Genomic DNA, 18,689 nt, shown 5'->3' with positions numbered 1-18,689 from the left:
GCCATGTCTGATTGTTTTGAAAGCTTCATGTACTTTTCTCTCGCCACGTTATGTCTTATTTTTGACGTTTTCTGTTAAACAAAAAAAGGATTGTGAGAGATGAATAAAGCGTTATTTAACTATGAAGTGGCTACATCACTGGCACCAACGCAGATGTCTACTTTTTCAGTTTACCTCTGGTAAAGTTTTATTTACCAGTTAACCTCCATGTTCAACATTGCTTCATTCTTTAAGCAAAATATATGAAAGCTCTGGTGGATACACTGGTGTCCAGTCCTGCTCCAGTTGTCATTTTGTTACAGATATTCTCACATTTTTCACCATCACAATCTGACTCATGGAAGAATTCAGTGGATTCATTATGGCGAGCTAGCCAGGAGGTATCGCCAAACCACAGCACCTTCATCCATGTTTCGTAGATGATGTGAAGCTCTTTACCTGGAGTCTGCACAAAATAATCCCAAGAGCTGTAAATGGTCCTGCAGCCTTAGTTTTGACACCACTGGTTTAGAGGAAAAGAAGCAGCACCAGAGCAGATCCAGGTAAAAATGGATAATATATTTATTGGACATCGTCACATGTAAACAGAAAATAAACTATAAACTTTTTGTGTAACTACATGGAAAAAAAACTATCCCATTAGTTTGAGAAATCAGATTTATTTCATGAATAAATAAACGTGCAATATCACATTTACGATGTTTGACATTTAAAATGTGAGCTTTGTTTGGCACTGATTGGTGCAATTAAAACTGAACAACTTAGGAGGATTCTGGCAGCTGCCTCCATAACTTTCACCAGTATAACCTGTAAAGAAAAAAAGATTAATTTAATAGTGAATCTTTAAAATGAAGATTCATTTAATTTTCAATTAAAGGCTGTTAAGCCTGTTTTTAACACAGGGCTTAAGAACAGACTATCTGCAGTTGAACTGAAGACTTTTTTAATGCCACTTTGAATTAAATTTAAGACCTCAAAGGAGCATGGGATCCTCCTGTAGTATAATCATGTTCAGCATAAATTGATATTTCTGGGCTGTTTATGGGTCTCATCAGTGGCTTCTCACTGCATATGACTCTCTTAACCTTAACGCCACACAAAAGTTTTAGCTTCAACGTTTTTTGCCTGGAGTAAAAACACAGTTAAGATATCTGCGCCTGACTCAAGCTGACAGAAAATTACATGAGAATAAATAGTCCTGCTGCAACAAAATTTAAGATCTGTGACTCCTATCTTTAAGACCAACTTATATTTTTATTAATTAAAGACATTTTAATGCCTTAAATTTAGAAACATGGATTTAAAACGTTTTAAGGATGCATAGACACCCTGAAAAAGGAAAACGTGAAAATTTGTATTTGTTTCCTCTGACAGAACCACAGCAGGGATTTTTTATTTCTTACCTCAAACAGGATTCAGCTCTATGGATCTCAAACAACGATGAAAAGAAAAGCAATATTTTTTAACTCAGTTTTCATTCACTTTAATTAATGAACTTTCCTCAATAAAGAAATAAAAAACAACTAGTCAACCAATGAATGTAAACAGCAATTGTCAGTCTACAGTCATATGATGTGTGAGGCAACGATCATCGTCCTTCTCTCCTGAGTAAAGGCTTCGGTTTCAGAGTCCTCCGTTCTCCTCCAGCTTCTGGAACAGCGCCTGGCTGCGCAGCCGGGACTGCCTCTCCCCGTCCTTCCACAGAATCAGCAAGTGGTCCGTTGAGCATGTCACCAAGCCCTTCTCCCTGAAGCTCAGAAACATCTGGAAGAAGAAGTCTGGCATTGGCGGCTGAAGAACACCGGCGCCATCTAGATTGTGTAGTCATGTCTAAAATCTCACGGGTTCGTACCTGGACCGCTCCCGAGTGTCCAATCAGATCTCCGGTCAGCTCCAGCGTCCTCAGGTTGGGGATTTCCAGGACCTTCTTTGACTGAGGACCAGGCTGTTTGCTGGACCGTCCAAAAGTCCACATACCGAAGAACCCTGTTAAAAAATAAAAAGGACTATTTGCAACAATACTGCAAACATTTCAACATATTGGGAATTTGTGACAGTTTAGCATCTCCATGGAAGATGCAGAAAAATTAGACATAATCTCACATTTTTAAGCAATGAAAATCTGAAAAGTGTTTTAGTCCCCCCTAAAAAAGTAAGGACTGTGTAACGCTTAAACCAGAAAACACAATTGTGTGTGTGTGTGTTAACCTGCAGATGCAGGTTCAGCAGCCAAAGGTAAATCTTGGATCTCCCACATCCTCACACTGCCGTCTTCAGAGCACGACATCAGCTCACTGAAACAGGAAGTGTCACACACCATCACACACACACAGCCATTGAGAACAGTTCAGTTTGTTCTCATATTTCCCCCAACATTGATGACCATTTAAATTTTTTTCCCTCTTTCTCCTGGTTGATTGTAAACTGAGACCCTTTGGATCCTTTTCAGAATCTCTGCAAAATGTGGTTTTAGTAAAAGGATGTATATGAGCAAAAGTGAGGAAAATCCCATGAGAATATGAACTTTCAGATCTTCTGTACATATATTTCTGTTTGGGTCTTTTTACGGAAGAAAGTGTCTGTCACTATATTAGTCACTGGTTGAAGAAACGTCCCAATAACCTGAGCTTGATTTTCACAAAGATGCTCCAAATCTATGAAACAGGTTTAGAGCAGCAGCACCCTCGTGTGGCCAAAACATGTGTTACACTATGTTCTTTTAAATGCTTACAAAATACTTTAACATTTTATGATTTAGTAGAGCCTATAATAAACATTATGTACACAGCCTATAATAAACTCTTTTCCAGGTGTAAACAGAAGTGGCTCAAAATTAAAGTAACAAACTATGAATTAAGAGAGAAGTGTTTGTTAAAAAAATACATAAAAGGTCAGGACAAATATTAAAAACAATTGACTTCCAGTTAGAGGGATTCAGGGGTGGAGTTACAACTGTGTATTTTAACTCTGTAAATGTATATAAAAGAACTACTGACTTAAAACAAGCTCCTATATATTGCTGAAATGATACTTGTAAGTTAGTTTTGTCTAACGCTAACCCTGGAACTAATATACTTGTACTTTAAACCAAACAAAAATCCTCTTTATTTTAGCAGCGTAATGGTTGATGCGTTTTCAGTCTCCGTCTAGATTTCAGGAATGCCTTCAGATTTATTCATTCAACTCATTTGGCTGCAGAGCAATAATCGAATCAAATATCAATAACAGTAATTAATAAATTAAAAAACTATTGAACAAAGACAAGGTGCAGCTTCGTACCCGTCAGACAGCAGCATGGTGTGCAGCACATTGGAGTCGTGTGCAGCCCTCCTGTAGGCCACCACAGCTTTGGTCACAACATCGTACACATACAGCCCACTGCCCACCGCCGCCAGGATCAGCTACAAAATAAAAGCACACCAAGTTTTTTTTTTTTTTCTCTCTCAAGAAAACCGTCACCTCCAAGAAATGTGGCGCACTGCCATAACTGCTGCTCTCACCCTCCCATTGGAGGTCAGGTGCTGGATGGACATCTCACTGGGCTTGGGAGCGGCCAGTCTGATTTCCGTCTGGCTGCTGGGCTGAGACTCCTCCCACAGGATGTGCTCGTAGGCCACATTCCTAAAGTTAGCCGAGTCCCACAAGATTAACTCGCCCGCATGGGAACCGCTGGCAAAAGTCCTGTCTGGGGGAGCGAGAAATCAGAGATTCTCCAAATAAGAATAATCCAAAGAACAAAAGCAAAACAGGAAATGTTTCAGCTTTACGGAAGCCGGGAGCAGGATAACGTTCTGTCTTCTCATGAAAACCATCAAGAAATTAACTCGTCGTCTCGAGAAAACGGGAAGTTAACTCAGTATCTCGAGGTAACAAAGAAGTTAACTTATGTCAAGAAAACGGGCAGTTAACTAGTTATCTCAAAAAAACCATAGTGAAATTAACTTGTGTTAATTTCACTATGGTTTTAAGAAATTGTCAAATTAACTTATTTCAAGAAAACGAAAAAATAACTTTTTATCTCAAGATAACAGGAAATTAATTTGCTATCTTGAGAAAACCATCAGAAAATTAACTCGCCTTGAGAAAACGGGAAGCTAACTCATTACCTCGAGTTAGCAAGAAGTTAACTTGTTATTTCAAGAAAACAGGAAATTGACTAGTTATCATGAGGAAACCATCAGACAATTAAGTCATTATATCAAGAAAATGAGAAACGAACATGTTAATTCGAGGACTGGCAATTAACTTGTCTTGAGAAAACCAGAAGCTAACGCATTACCTCGTGTTAACAAGACGTTAACTCGTTATCTCCAGAAAACAAAAAATTAACTTCATAACTTGAGAAAACCGAATACGACCGCTCTCAGCTTCCGTACGTCATCAACGCATATTTGCAGTTTGTTTTTTTTCCCTTTGCGACCAAGCTGACCGTTGACGTTGATGAGAGCTCGGATCTGGTCGTGGTGATCAGAACAACGCATGATCTCATCCAGCAGCATGGACGAATCCGATGACACAGTCAATCTGTAGATCACTGCGTGGAAGAGAGACTCAGTCATTCACAGCAACTTTAACGCGTCGTCACCAGATATAACCCAACTCCTTCAGTCACCTATCTCTTTATCCACAGCCACTGCCACGCAGTTCTTCGGCAGTTCCACCAGAGCAGCAATTCCTGCAATAGCACCAAAACATTCACCGGCGTGCTCTCAACCAGCAACATCACAGGCAACCCATTGCTGGTGCAACAAAACGGACAACGTTTCCTCGGCTTTACTTTTGCTTAATTGTCTTTGGTTTGCTCTCACCGGTGTCGCTGTGCTTATGTCTGTGACACAGCAGCTGGAAGTCTTTGTCCCAAACGCACAACTCTTCCCCGCCGGAGAGCCACACAGACAGCCGCTCCAGCACCAGCAAACACTGACACACACACACACACACAGAGAGGGAGAGAGATCAGAGCAGGAAACACACCCCAAAGATGCACAGAGAACATCTGCAGGGATGAGAAATATAATTAACCTGTGCATGATGCAATTAACCTTCATCTGCAATCAAAAAAAAAAGAGGCAATTACAGATTTTAACCTTAAATAATAGCTGGGGAAAAATTCATTAGAGTCAATTTCAGATTCCACCATTATCAGCGAGCAGCTCCAGGGTCCGTTTGTTTTAAGTTCAGTTTGGTTCTCAACTCTTCTTGAAACGCAAAAGCAGGAAATCTAGTTATTTACGCCCTCTGGGTGGAGAGGTTCGCTAAAGCCTGACAAGTTATCAAAAGTGAAGAAGGTCTAAATCTGTTTAGAACACTGCCCCCTAGTGTCCCCAAGTGATCCCTAGTACATTTTCACAGCTGCTCAGGTGGCTAAAAGCTTAATGATTACAGATTAAGTTGATCAGATATTCATCTCAATCCTTAAAAGTGTTTTTATTTGACTTCCAGTGTCGGTACAAGGAAGTCACAATAAAACTTGCTAACTTATAAAAGCTTACAACCCATTAGACTGGACATTTGTTTCGTTGAAATTATTTTTCCCTCCATTTATTGTGTTTTCTGTTTGTTTTTAACTCATTTAGTTGATATTTTGCTCTCCGTGTTGTGATTTTTGGACTTCACGGCGGCGCATCCGCCAAGAACAAACGCTTGTATCGAATCTCTTCCTGGTACCTTCACAGAAGACTGCAGGTCTGAAATGGTCTGCACTCTGTTTCCTGTGTCAGGATCCCACAACTGACAGCAGAGTCAAGGAGTATTGAACAACGGCGACGTGAAGGAGGCTTTGTGTGGCTGTGCGGGCCTGGAGGATACACTGAGGCTCCGGTCGGAGGAGGCAGTGATGAGCGACGTGAAGCCGTCGCCGCAGGAGACGGTGCTGATGGCTGTGATCTGCTGGGAGTGTCCTCTGAGCTCCTGCAGCCGCTCTCCTGTCTACATCAGACAAAAACAACAATGAAGACACACTGCCTTGGGGAAGTATTCTTGCCATTTCAGCTGTTCCACATTTGGTTATGGTACAACCGCAAACCTTAATGTATGTTAACAAAACATTAGCTGAAAAAAAAAAAAAGACGCATTTTGTATCTGAAGGCATTTTTTCTTTATTATGCCATTTCAGCAAATGAACTCCTTCCCTAAATAAGGTAAGCTGCGTTTCCATTAAGCATAAAATTGTGGGATTTGACATTTCGGAAAAAGATTTGCTTAATCCTAATCTTGTTTGTTTTTAGATTTAGTAGCTGGGATGATGTGGCTTTTCAGATACGTCGAAGTCTGCAAAATTTTCTGCAAAGCTGCAACAAAAACACTTTTTTCGCATCACACGAGTCACACGATCAACAACTAGATGTTATCAGTGACGAAAAAGACAAAGAAGGCGACAGGGTTCCTAGAAGTCCAGGCTAAAACCATCACCTGTTTAGAGCTTCTTTTGATTTTTAATAACTGGAACATTGATCAACATAATTGATGTGTTTTTGATGATGGCATTGGACAAAATGAAATGTTTATTGCTAGTTTCACAATTGGTCGATGTATTACGTTTTTACGATGTGAAGGATTTTAAACTGTCTTGTTGCTGAAATGAGCCTCACATATAAACATGACTATATGTAGAGGATTTTCTCATCACTTTTCAGGATGTAGTTGTTACACAAACCAAGTACAGAAGGTTCTAGAGGTGTGAATACTTGGGCAGGACTCTGTGATTTACTGTCGGCGACATTTCATTGGGACTGTGGGTCGTTACCTCGACGCTCCACACCAGCACCAGGCCGTCGTCCCCCGCCGAAGCAAACCTGGAAGATCAAAAAAGCGATCAGCAGCGCGGCTTGGTGCACCTCGACCCCCCGCCCCGCATAAGGGGATCGTTTCCACACCACCTTCAGTCGGGAAACCCAACAGAACGTCGGACTTATCGACTCGACTCGCCCTCTGACCCTGAACCGTCTTTCTTTCAAAGAAAGAAAAAAAAAATCAACACAGGATGAGCTGATGAAACAAGAGATTAAATGAAAAGAGAGGAACTGTTGAGGATATATTTCTGGGACTTTCAAAAGCAATCTGGAGGGAATTTTCTGGCCTTTGCCCCCCACCCCACCTTCAACCGCGAGCCTTCAGGCCCCCGAGGAGGAGATTATTACCGCAGGAGTCCAGGCGTAAAGCGACCCCCACCTCCTGACACATACACACTTACTTAGCTCCGTTATAAATCCCCATCTGACCACTTATGCTGACCCAGTGTAGCATGTTGGCCTGCTGCTTGGCTTTTTTTTTTTTCTTTTGTTGTATTTTTATTTTCACAAAGAGAGACCAGCGGCTGCGGTGGCGGCGTTCTATCTGCGTGCGCGGACGGCATTAGAAGTCTACTGCGCGCACAATTGCTATCTGGTGATGATGGGCCTCTTGTCATGCTCTGGAAGTTTGCAGTAGGTGAGGATCTCCTGTCAATCACAGAGGGATGGAGGCCAGCCAAGGGTGGAGAGGTTAGAGAAAAAGGTGGTAGTGGAAGGAGGGTGAGGGAGGCGGGGGGGTTTGTGGTCGGCTTACCTGAAGTCATCAATCTGCACCAGAAATCGAACGATGTCAAAATGTCCTTTCAGCACCTGCAGCTCAGTGAAGCAGTTTTTGGGCTGTTCCTCTCCGATGCACAACACGGGGCTTTTCTGCACACACAGGAGAGGCAGAGGCAGGGAGGGAGAGAGGGAATGATGTGGTGAACTCTCAAAACTACTATTTGTTGAGGGGAGAAAAAAATATAACATATAACTGTTTTTTTGGGGGGGGGGTTAATCTCAACATCATACATACATACATAGTCTTGAAGGAGAGTTTATCAATAGCAGCTCTGTTGCTGAACAGTATCAGCAGGTAGTCCAGGACTTTTTAGCAGAGGTGGGTAGAGTAGCCAAAAATTGTATTGAATTAAGAGTAACAATATTCACCTAAAAGTAAAAGTACGGTGCGGTACTTTCACTCCTAATAGTTTGTTTTAAGTTATTCAGATAAATGTGAGAAAATTGAACTAGCTATTGAATACCCTAAAAACCCAATGTTAGCTGTCTTACTACATTGCTTCCTGGGTTACATTGAGCAGGAGCGCAATATATCCCCCTCAAAGACGTGATTTAATTCAGTAAGTTTGACCTCGTTATTAATTTAAAAAAAAAAAAAAAAAAAACTTATTCATAGAAGCTGCAGTGGAATAGCGCTTTATTGGCTGCTTGTGAAAATAGTTCTGAATGTTTCGGAATAATAACAGGCAGGTGTTTTGGTCACAAAGCTAATATACAAACGCTGAAGCTTGAAAAGGTCAAGGGTGTTGTTTATAAAGCGTTAAATAGAAAAAAAATAATGGTGACATTCGACAAGAAAAGCTGGACTCATTTTTATTGTATTTAAAATTAGATACTGTAATGACTGTAATGTGTACTTGAATGCACCATAAAGATATTACTTGCAACCATTACCGTTGTTGGAATTTAGAAGCTAAAAAGGCCTGACAACGTAGCAGAACCGAACCGAGGTGGAATCAAATCTTCGGGGGGGACCACACTCGACACAACACCTGCAGCAGCTAGCTTACCTCCACCGAGCTCTGCGCCTCCCGACCACCGAGAATCCACCGCAGCATGACGAACCCGCGGCTCCAGAAACAGCAACCGTAAGCTGACTCCCTCAAAATAAAGACAGTAAGATCTAACTGACAACAGCCTCCCTGTGTATCTAGCTCAGGCTACAGGGTGATACATGTTTTAACAGTGACCAGACTAACCGAAAAATCCGACACGTTCTCGCGTGACTTGTTTATGGGGAGATTTATAAGTGAAAGAATCCGAAGAATCGTAATATAACAACAAAATAGAGACGATTACGCTGTCAGAATTGAAACGACATAGTGTAAAAATGAAAAAGCACAACCACAACAAATCATTCATGTGACTACGGAAGCTTTTCAGGGACAAACTAGATTGAAGTCGATTAATATTTGGGAAGTGAATCTGTACTTCCCGACATTTCTAACACATTTCTTGTGTTAGAAATGTCGACATTTACTTCGACTTTCCTGTTTTTTATTTTTATTTTTATGATTTACTTGAATATATAACTGCTGTTATAACAGTGGTACTGAATCAACATGTGGACCAGCTGATTAGAAAAGCATTCAGACATACTTACTTTACAGACCTTCTGTAACGTAGTACAGGTGTCCAAACTTTTTGTCATGTGGGTCAAAATCATCATGTCAAAATAACTTACTAAAAAAAAAAATCTGAAAATATACTGTATTTTTTTTCTCCCAGCTTAACAGTAAACTAAACAGTATTTAAATTAAACAAAGTACATTTTGTAGGGAAGGAACGTGTAATACATCGCATGTCTTGTGCTTAAAAAGGCTTTTCCAGATTTATCTTATTGGAAGAAAGGTTGTGTTTTTCTGTGGTAAGCGCTGTGCTATTTGCTATTTGACATTCACTCTAAGAAATCAGAATAAATAGGAAAAAAATGTTTGCTTTGTATTTATTTGCCTGATCAGCCACCATTAGTAAACACTGTGCCTTAGATTTCAATATTCTAAGGCATTCATGATCGCAACCTACCTATGTTTGTGAACTTTTTATTTTATTCTTATTTTTTTGTGATATTTTCCTGAAAGTCGTGTCATTTTCTCACAACCACCTTAACTGGAACAACTTTAAAGGTGGAAGGTGATTTAAAACGCCTGGATAGATGAAAAACACCAACAGAGATTCTCAAATGAAATCTCATCAGCTGTCTTTTGTGATGTCATCACAGGCGTGAAGACATAGAAGCTTGGTTTTGAGAGGGTAGATTTTAAGATTTACAACAAAATAGCAAAACAGATGAATAAGGAACTGACCGTGTCAGCTTTTTGTATCAGTGTCTAACTATTTTTAAGCATAATTTGATTAATTCAGTAAAAATGGATGACTGGTAGCTTTAAGTAGGACTTAAAGTTCTACTAAGATCAACTGGGACATGAGTATGAGGGAGTTTCTTTTTTGCGAAAGACAAATATGTCGCAGAGGAAACATCAGTGGGACTGAAATGCACAGCAAAAAAAAAAAAATAAATAGTTTTCAAAAATATGGAGAAGTATTCAGTATGACTGGTTCTGTTCATTTCTCCACAACTAGATGGCAGTATGTCCTAACTCCACCGTCTCAGGTGCAGGCACCAATCCTCTGTTGGTGGAGTGAGGAAAGACCTAATAGTTTCTCTCAGGTGTTTCCTCAGTTTTACCTCACAAATCACAACAAAAAGGCACTCAGAAAAGTATTTTTGTTTAGCAAATTTCAACTCAGTCAGCAACTCCCCGACCATCCAAAGACCCTCGTTCCTCCACTCCGCCCCCCCCGTGCCCTCGTCCTGTCAGTGTGTCTCCTGGTAACACTAACACTATGCGGCGTCACCCCAGTCGTGTCTGCCGCTGCTCCCCCGATTGAGACGACATGCAGTGCGGGGCCCTGTGACCTTCATGGTGGCTCAGATCTGCGGCTGGCACTGATTTCTGATTTAGTGTCGATCCGCCGCGCTTGTCAGGGGGCTGCGAGGTGTTTTCCATGCGGTAATAGAAAAAAAGCTCAAGGGCAGCCGGAGAAGAGGAGAAGGGTTAGGGGGAGAGGGATTGGTCGACGTGGAGAGAATGGGCTTTTAAATGTGAGGCTGCGTTCGGTTTTACTGGCACACACAAATCTCAGCAAGAGGGATCACTGGTGGGAATGTAACTGAGGAAGAGAGGAACAAAGTGCAGCCTGCTTTTCTCTTAATCTTTTAAGAGCTAAAAGAGTTATCATTTTTATTATTAATAATATTATTATTATTTAAAAATGTCTGTCCTGCTTTAAACATCTCCACACCTTTTTCTCTTCATCATCTTTCGAAGGCAACTGGTTGCACTCAGAGGGAAAAGGGGGTTGGGAGGGGCCAGTAATTTGGCACACCGCACTTTTCAGTTTTTTATTTGCTAAGAAATTTTTTGAATCATGTAATATTTTCTCTCCACTTCACAAATGTGTACAACTCTTTGTTAGTCTTTCACTTTAAATTCCAATGAAATACATTCATGTTTTTGTTTTTGTTTGTATTGTGATAAAATATGGAAAAGTTCAAGAGGTGTGAATAATTTTGCGAGCCGCGTTATATGCTTTGGATTCTGTTTTGTATTTGATTTTTGGTTTAGTCATTTTTGCCAAAGTGTGACTAAAATAAAAAAAAATGCTCACAAAAACTATTTCTGAATAAAAAAAATCACTCCTTCACAGGTCATATTTGTAGAAAAAAAAGATAATCTTTCAGGAATCCTGCACAAATCAATAACTGGATTGGATTTTAAAGATAGATCACTGTGATTTTTAATTTCATTAGTAGCTATGCAGATTAATGACTCAGAAAGTAGAAGAAAAAGTGATTTAAAAACAGAAGAGAGAAACGTTTGATGAGCAGAATTGATGTTTTGTCAGATATGACCAATGGTAGGAATCCACTGTGCAGTGAAAGTCTTGATGCAACAATCACAGCGTTACAGGAGCTACAAAAAGAGAGAGAAAAAACTCTCACCTTTTCTCTAACATAGTGCCTGATCTGATCCTCCTCTGGGCCGGGAAGGAAAACAAATGGTTATGATGATGGAAGAGGAATTAGGCTGTAATTTAACAATGGACCAACAGGAGCGTTTCAGTAACGCGGATCCTCCTGAGCGCGCCGCTCTGCCGAGTCCTGCAGCGGAAAGGGCTCTCGCTCCAGGCCAACACCTCTCACTGTCCGTCTTCATCAGGATTTCACTGTGTTCTGCTTTACCCGCTGCGGCCTCCGGCGCCGCTCAGACCTCGGCACACAGAGACGGGAGCAGAGCACGGCTCCTTCCAAAACAATATCTGTAGTCCCAGCAAACTTCAGTGTCTTAATGCTGTTTTATGTGATTGACCAACAAATGGAGTGGAGGAGCATTTTCTTTGCTTTCAACTTTCTTTTTTTACAAATAAAATTCAGAATAATACGATGTTCACTTTGCGTTCAGTTTCCCCTTTACTAAAAACCAGTGCAAACTACTTGAAGTCACCAAACTTATCGTGATTTCCTCCATTCCTGAAAAAGTCTCGTCTCGCTCCCTGATCATTGTGTTTGCTGACTGATGCCACCTGTGCCACTGCCAATATTAACTCTTACCCTGTAGTCACTGTCTTTCCACCATATAGTTGTGAAATTTGATATTATGAAAATAAATTAGCATAATGGAAAAAAAAAAACCTCTTGATTTTCGCTAAAAAGTTTTGCCGATAGGATGAGGTTTGTTTCTTTGACTGTATCGAATTTCGCAAAACTGCAACAGAAATACTTTCCACCAACACAGGAACAATTTGAATAGATAAAATAAGTGATAGATTATTTAATATACAGAATATTCACTGAACTGCACAGCATTCTGGGGGATGCAGGCAGAGGAAAGACGTGGTTACCTAGTAACAACCTGTTGAGTGACTTGTGCAGCAGCAGTTTCATCATGGAGTGAAAACTGTGGATAAACCAGGAAAGGTAACACCACCAGTTTGACAATACTTCAGATATGTAATTCAAAAACCTAATCAATAACTATCAATATCGGTTGATATGAAACACTTATAAAGTGATACGTTTGTCAGTCATATTGTCCAGCCCTTTGTAAATACATGAGATTATAGTGAAGTGGCTAATTTGCCTTCCTACAACCCAGGGGCTGGTTGATGATATTTAATGATAATAAGAAAAAGCAGCCTAAGACTATTGCACAAGAAAGCTATTCATAAAGGAGAAAAGTGGATAATTAAACAGTTGTTTTCAAATGTTAGTCCACAATTGTTCAATAATTTCCATTTTAAGTTAATAAGTTGACTAGAGTTAGCATAAAGGAGCGTCAACAGTTAAGCTAGGCGAAGCTAAACAGGTTAAAAATTAGCCTGTCTCCTAGCCTCGGACGCTGTAACAAAGAAATCTACTGCACAGTTTTCAGACTCTAAACTTATCCATGTGTTTTGTTTCAGTAAATAAATAACTTTGTCATTCAAGTTTTGCTCCAAGGTTCATTGTGATCATAGCCTGAAGGGCATTTTGGTGAAATCACAACGTCACTGTGTGCTAAACACACAGCCGGAAGTTAAATGAAACGGTTTAGATCAACTATGTTGGTTTTCAAACAGTCTAGTTAAAGTCCAGATCTAAATCTAACAGCGAATCAGAGGCGGCAACAACTAACACTTGCTGAACTCAAGGAAATTTAAGTCTCTTCACTCCTAAAGCACCAAATCTTACCAAATCTTATTCTTGCTTCTAGTTCAACTTGAAATAAGACAAAACTAACTTATAAGAAACCTATCAGCAAGATGTAGGAGGTTGTTTTAAATAAATAATTCCTTAATATTGGTGAAAAAGTATTAGTTCCATTGGCAGATAAATTTACTTTAACATTACAATTTCCCCATATTATAAGTGAAATATTCTAATACTTTTTCATTAATATTAAGGAATTATTTAATTAAAACAAGCTCATATATCTTATTGATAGGATATTTTTAAGTTATTTTAGTCTTAATTCAAGTTTTGCACTACAAACTAGACCAAAAGATGATAGGTAAGATTTTGTGTTTTATATATGGAGCTAAATTGAGGCCATAAAGTTTGTTCAAAAGAAAAAAAATTGAAACATTTGAACCTGAAAAAAAAAAAGATTTAAAGCTAAAAAACAAACTTTATAACCCCGACTTAGCTCCGAACTTAAAGTCCCCTTACGGCGTCAGATTGAACAAAAGCAGGAAGTGCACCTGATTAGCATATATGTGGCATTTAACGGCGTCCGTACGCTGACCGGGGGAGAGACGGCGTATCCCAGCTTCTGTCACTTTGATTTGTCACATGGGCATGACTGTAATTGCTGTGTTTCAGTCATCACGGGTTAATTATCAGCCCTGACCCACAGCATTACAAACGCCCGTGCCGACACAGTCCCCGCAGAAGGCTGCCGGGATTATTTCGAAACAACAAAAAGTTGGGGAGAAACACACACACACACACACACACACCTACACACACACACCGTGACAGCGTAAAGCTGCCAAGTCTCTCCTCTCACTCCGCAGCAGAGCCCCCCAACTGATCACCACCATCTCGTCTCCCTCACGTCCTCTCTCCGCTCCCTCCGTCATTTAGTGACCCACTAATGTTCTGTTCATTTTCTCTTATGAATAGATAATAGGCAGAAATCAAATCTCTTCATTTGCATGTAATACAATTAAGACCTTTTCAAACAATGACAAATGGAGGGAGCAGCGAGGTGTCAGTCAGCCTCATCATCGGCGGGGAAAGCAGAGGCGGGATCGGCGGCGTTTTAAACGAAAAATTAATAAAAGCTTCAAATGGAATCTTCTCAGCACCATCTGGAATAACAATCACAGAGACACTCCGAGACTCCGACTGTCAAATAAGATTAAAGTTCCCATGAATTTGAATTCACAAACGGCCCCTTAAAGTGCCTGAGGAAACTCCCAAGAGCTTTTTTAGTATTATTTTTATTATTATTGGTAAGTGGTGCCTAAACTGGCTTTAAAGATGCAGTATGTAACTTTTATTTTATTTTTTAAAAATATATGTGTTTTTTTGTTTGTTTGTTTTTTTGTTGTTGTTTTTTTTAAGCATTTCTTGAAACTGTCACTATGCTGTGACAGTACAGGACAGATAATCTGCGAAAAGATCGAGCTTCTTCTCTGAGCTACTATTACCCTGAGAAGAAACGGTCCAAAACAACCAATCAGAGCCAGGAGGCGGGTCTTAGCGCTGTCAATCATGCACTGGTGCATGCACTGCTAGATGTTCTAAAGGGCAAGAAAAAACTTACCATCACATGAAACTTGTCATTGTTGACTATTCTAACTAACGTTAGCATTCATGACAAGCTCCTGCAATCAGAAAGAGAGTAGGGGATGAGCAGCTGAGACCCGCCTCCTGGCTCTGATTGGTTGTTTCTAGTTAGCGCTGAGAGAAAGCAGCGCAGCTTGATTTTTCTCACATTTTATCCATCTTATGTTATTCTGTCACGGCATAGTGACATTTTAACAAATATGTACAAAAAAATCTATAGATATTTTCATAAAAGTTACACACTGCAGCTTTAAAGAGGCAGGTGTTGTTGTTTTTTTTTAACTACAGGCCCTGATTTGCAGGAGAGAGAGAGCCGTGTTCACCCTCGGATGGTTTATTGACTGATTTCGTTTATTTGTGTGGAATAAGTAGGAGGTAAACATTGGCTCACGTCCGCGTTTCCTGCGACACACTCGCTGCACAGCATTGTGGGAGAAATGATCCCACCGACGGTGGGGGTCACTGATTGGCTGCCTCGTTGTCGTGTGACAAATTACCCAATGAAAAACAGGTTACCCGTTTCCACAAACTAATTAACCTGGCTGATAGTGAAGCTAATTATTACATTTTATGTAATATTATTTCACATCTGTCGCCATGACTGCAAAAATCTCTATCCCGTACCGAAACATCCGCTCTGTTAAGTTTTCTCCCTGCTGCTAAAGCAAATATGGTGCCTTACTCACACAAAACCTTTTCAGATTTGATCAAAACTTTCTGATGGACGCCTTTGGACATCAACCTTGTTGACATTAAGCCATTTGTTTTCTAACTTTTCTGATGTTATGCTGAGAGTCATTTGATCCATTTGTCTCCAGGCTTTAACCTTCTGGCTGCTGTTTTAATGGCTGCTTCAATATTTCCATATAATGTTCTTTCTTCATGATGCTGTCTGTTTTGTGAAGTGCAGCAAAACACCAGGACAAAGTTACACTTTTCGTCCCAGAAACTGTAATGTGAGTTTTTCTAGCTTCATTGACCATAACAATTGCACATGACAAATTTTGAAAATAAATAAATATTAGTCTCGTTTTTTAGCTGGGTGATTTCTTTGGATGTAATGAAATTGGTTTATTTTGAAAAACGTTTTTTTTTTTTTTTTTTTTTTTTTTTTTTTTTTTTTTTTTTTTTTTTTTTTTGTATCACGGGAGTCACATGATCAACAACCGGATGTTACCACTGGCGCAAAAACACGAAGAAGACGGCGATAGGAAGTAGTCGGAAGATGGAACACATGATTTTTTTTTAATTACTTATCATGTGAAAAAAGTTATTCATGTGTGATTTTAATGGCGTTTCTTACTTAATGGAAACACCGGAATCGCAAAATTGTGTTTTTTCCCCGACATTAGCAGAATATTGTATTTTGTAATAATGGCTTCTTCCTCTCCGAGCGCCTTCCCACTTTCCAGACAATGTTTAGCGAATGTTTTGTGTGATATAAGGTCAGACAGTCATGGGGGGAAAATGTGTTTTCATACAGTGTGTGTAAATATGTTGATTCAACTGTGTTTGCTTTTAGATTGTGGAAGAAAACCAAGAAAACCATGATGCAGATTACCTGTATTTATGGTACAAGGCAAATGGAATCAGTTGTAAACTGGCCAAGCTTATGGTATTTATAAAATACGCCGGAGTTACAAAGTACCAAACTCATCAAAAAAATGTGATAGATTTTCTAAAAATAGAGGAAGATCTCAAATTTAGTTCAAAAGTCGGATTTACACCACGTGCTTATCAGCCAACAATGAAAAATGGCTGCACAACAAATATCAAGTCTTGACAGAAATGTTCTTACTTTTACCCTATTTTCCCTACCCCATGTTTTCGTTGCTGTTTCATCCTCTTCTTCTTCTTCTTCTTTTCAGAGTGTGACTCTGGTAACTTGCTGCTCCATCGTTGTGGTGGTGACATCTCAGTCAGACTCTGATGCTTTTGCATTGCGCCGTGTCTTTTGCACGTACATGTTGTTACGGATGTAACCCTAATCCAGGAAATACAAAAAAAAAAAGCTTGAGATCAATTAATCTCGACAGTGACACCCTGGAATAATATTCTAATCTGTAGAATTTGTGTTTGTCTCTTTGTTTTATCATCACATTCTTTTTTTTTACTTCATTTAATAACTTACATAGACATTAATGTGATTTATTGAAACATTTGTTGTTTATTTCATTCATTTTTCGCTCTCTGTGGTTATTTCCCCATAGTACTTCCTGACTGAGGCGCAACTCAGAAATTCTGAGAAATTAGATTAAATTTGTGATTTAAAAAAAAATGTGTTTCATTGTATGCGCAAATAACTCAATCTTCAGACAAATTGCTAATTATTTATGTTCATTAATGATTAACATAAATTATCACCTACTAACGAGGCACCATGTAGAAATGGTTATTTTTGTTTCGTAACTATATATGATCAGTTTTTACATATATGTTGTCAGATTTGTGACAAGGAGACATGCAAGACAAACAACCATGCACACGCGCACACACACACACACAATTGCGTGTGTGATCAATTTTTTTGGACTGTGGAAGTATCCAGAAAAGAACTCATACATGCATGGGGAGAACATGAAAACTCCATCGGATTTGAATGCAACACACACAAGCAGCAAAGCAATAATGGTATTGTGTAGCCTTGTTTTATTTTATGTATATGTGTGTTTGTGTGTGTGCATGCATGCGTGTGTGTGCGTGTGTGTGTGTGTCACAGCAATTACTTTTTAAGTAAATATTTCTATTGTCTATATCAAACTACAGCGAAACTGTCAGCGCATATAGAGGCAGTCGTGGTCAATTAATTAGCCTGCCTTCGTCTTGACAATTAAATTATTTTTTAATGATCAAAAACACAGAAGGAGAAAAAGGCATCATAAAAGAATAGCAAAATAAACACGCCCTCAGAGATTACACTGTCATAATAAACCTGTTCTTAGACTTTTCTAAGCTGTGTTTGAAAGTCGAATCAGAGATTTAATTGTTGATTTTGGATATAGAGCCTGTTGTGGATATTACCTCATATCAGAAAGGCTGTTATTTAATGGGTTCTATTAAATACAAAGCGACACCTTTTACCCCACTGTGTTTGTTTGTAGCATTAGTGCTAACAAAGAAACCCCTGATTTTGCCACGGTTTCTCATTTGGGATCATGTTAAAAAAGAGTTTTGTCCAGCAACAACAGATATCACTCATAATCATCATCAACCTGCCAGAGATATAAGATTTAGTTTTTCTCACCCACGATGAGTCAGACTGAACATAGAAATAAACTAACACTCAAATTCTGCATGATTGTAACATCTGTATGCCAAATACTCACAAAAATACCAAAAAGATCATCAGTGTGACAGTGTGATATGGACAATATGGCTCTCCGCCCTGGGTGGCATAACCCCTGCAGGTCACATAAATGTTTGATTAAAAATAAAATAAAATAAAATAAAAATAAAAAATAAATACATAAATAAATAAGACTTTTGCTGCTTACTTTCTCAGCTAGTCAACAAACAAACGATTGTCCAAGCTTAAGCACTTAGAGAAAAAGCACAGCAACTCAATATAAAGCAGAAAATCATTTAATTCTAGTGATGTAACGAGACTCAAATTTAACTAAGGGACACAAATTCTCATCCGACCTGTGCCATGTCCGGCACAAAATGGCAGACTGACGGCTGGGTTATCTTATGAACGGCATCAATTCATAGAACCGACAAAGAATTTGGACTTGAGAAAGTTTCATTGTTACAATGAGAATTTAATTTTAATATATATATAT

The 18,689-nt window shown here is 39.3% G+C and overlaps 1 protein-coding gene across 1 annotated transcript; it reads right to left on the bottom strand.

Moving 5' to 3' along the window:
* Positions 1-639: 639 nt before the first annotated feature.
* On the bottom strand, positions 640-8,927 carry wdr41 (WD repeat domain 41). The gene is made up of 13 exons (XM_007548785.2): positions 8,582-8,927; positions 7,546-7,661; positions 6,746-6,794; positions 5,809-5,928; positions 5,668-5,730; positions 4,809-4,920; positions 4,613-4,675; positions 4,430-4,534; positions 3,501-3,685; positions 3,280-3,401; positions 2,209-2,294; positions 1,853-1,986; positions 640-1,764 (listed from the first exon to the last, which is right to left on the bottom strand). The coding sequence occupies exons 1-13, from the start codon at positions 8,627-8,629 to the stop codon at positions 1,624-1,626; spliced, it is 1,344 nt and encodes a 447-aa protein (XP_007548847.1). The 5' UTR covers positions 8,630-8,927; the 3' UTR covers positions 640-1,623.
* Between the last annotated feature and the right edge of the window lie 9,762 nt (positions 8,928-18,689).

This window comes from Poecilia formosa, unplaced genomic scaffold (genome assembly GCF_000485575.1).
Source record: "Poecilia formosa unplaced genomic scaffold, Poecilia_formosa-5.1.2 Scaffold28, whole genome shotgun sequence".
Taxonomy (NCBI): domain Eukaryota; kingdom Metazoa; phylum Chordata; class Actinopteri; order Cyprinodontiformes; family Poeciliidae; genus Poecilia; species Poecilia formosa.
The sequence above is the reverse complement of the archived record's forward strand: the minus strand, read 5'-3'. Positions and strand labels throughout refer to the sequence as shown.

Bases quoted from the DNA above. Each gene is read 5' to 3' on its own strand.
- wdr41 (XM_007548785.2), bottom strand. From the start codon at position 8,629: ATGCTGCGGTGGATTCTCGGTGGTCGGGAGGCGCAGAGCTCGGTGGAG. The intron at 6,795-7,545 runs GTAAGCCGACCA...TTGATCTTCCAG, and splicing joins GTGCAGATTGATGACTTCAG to GTTTGCTTCGGCGGGGGACG. The intron at 2,295-3,279 runs GTACGAAGCTGC...TTCCTGTTTCAG, and splicing joins ACCATGCTGCTGTCTGACGG to TGAGCTGATGTCGTGCTCTG.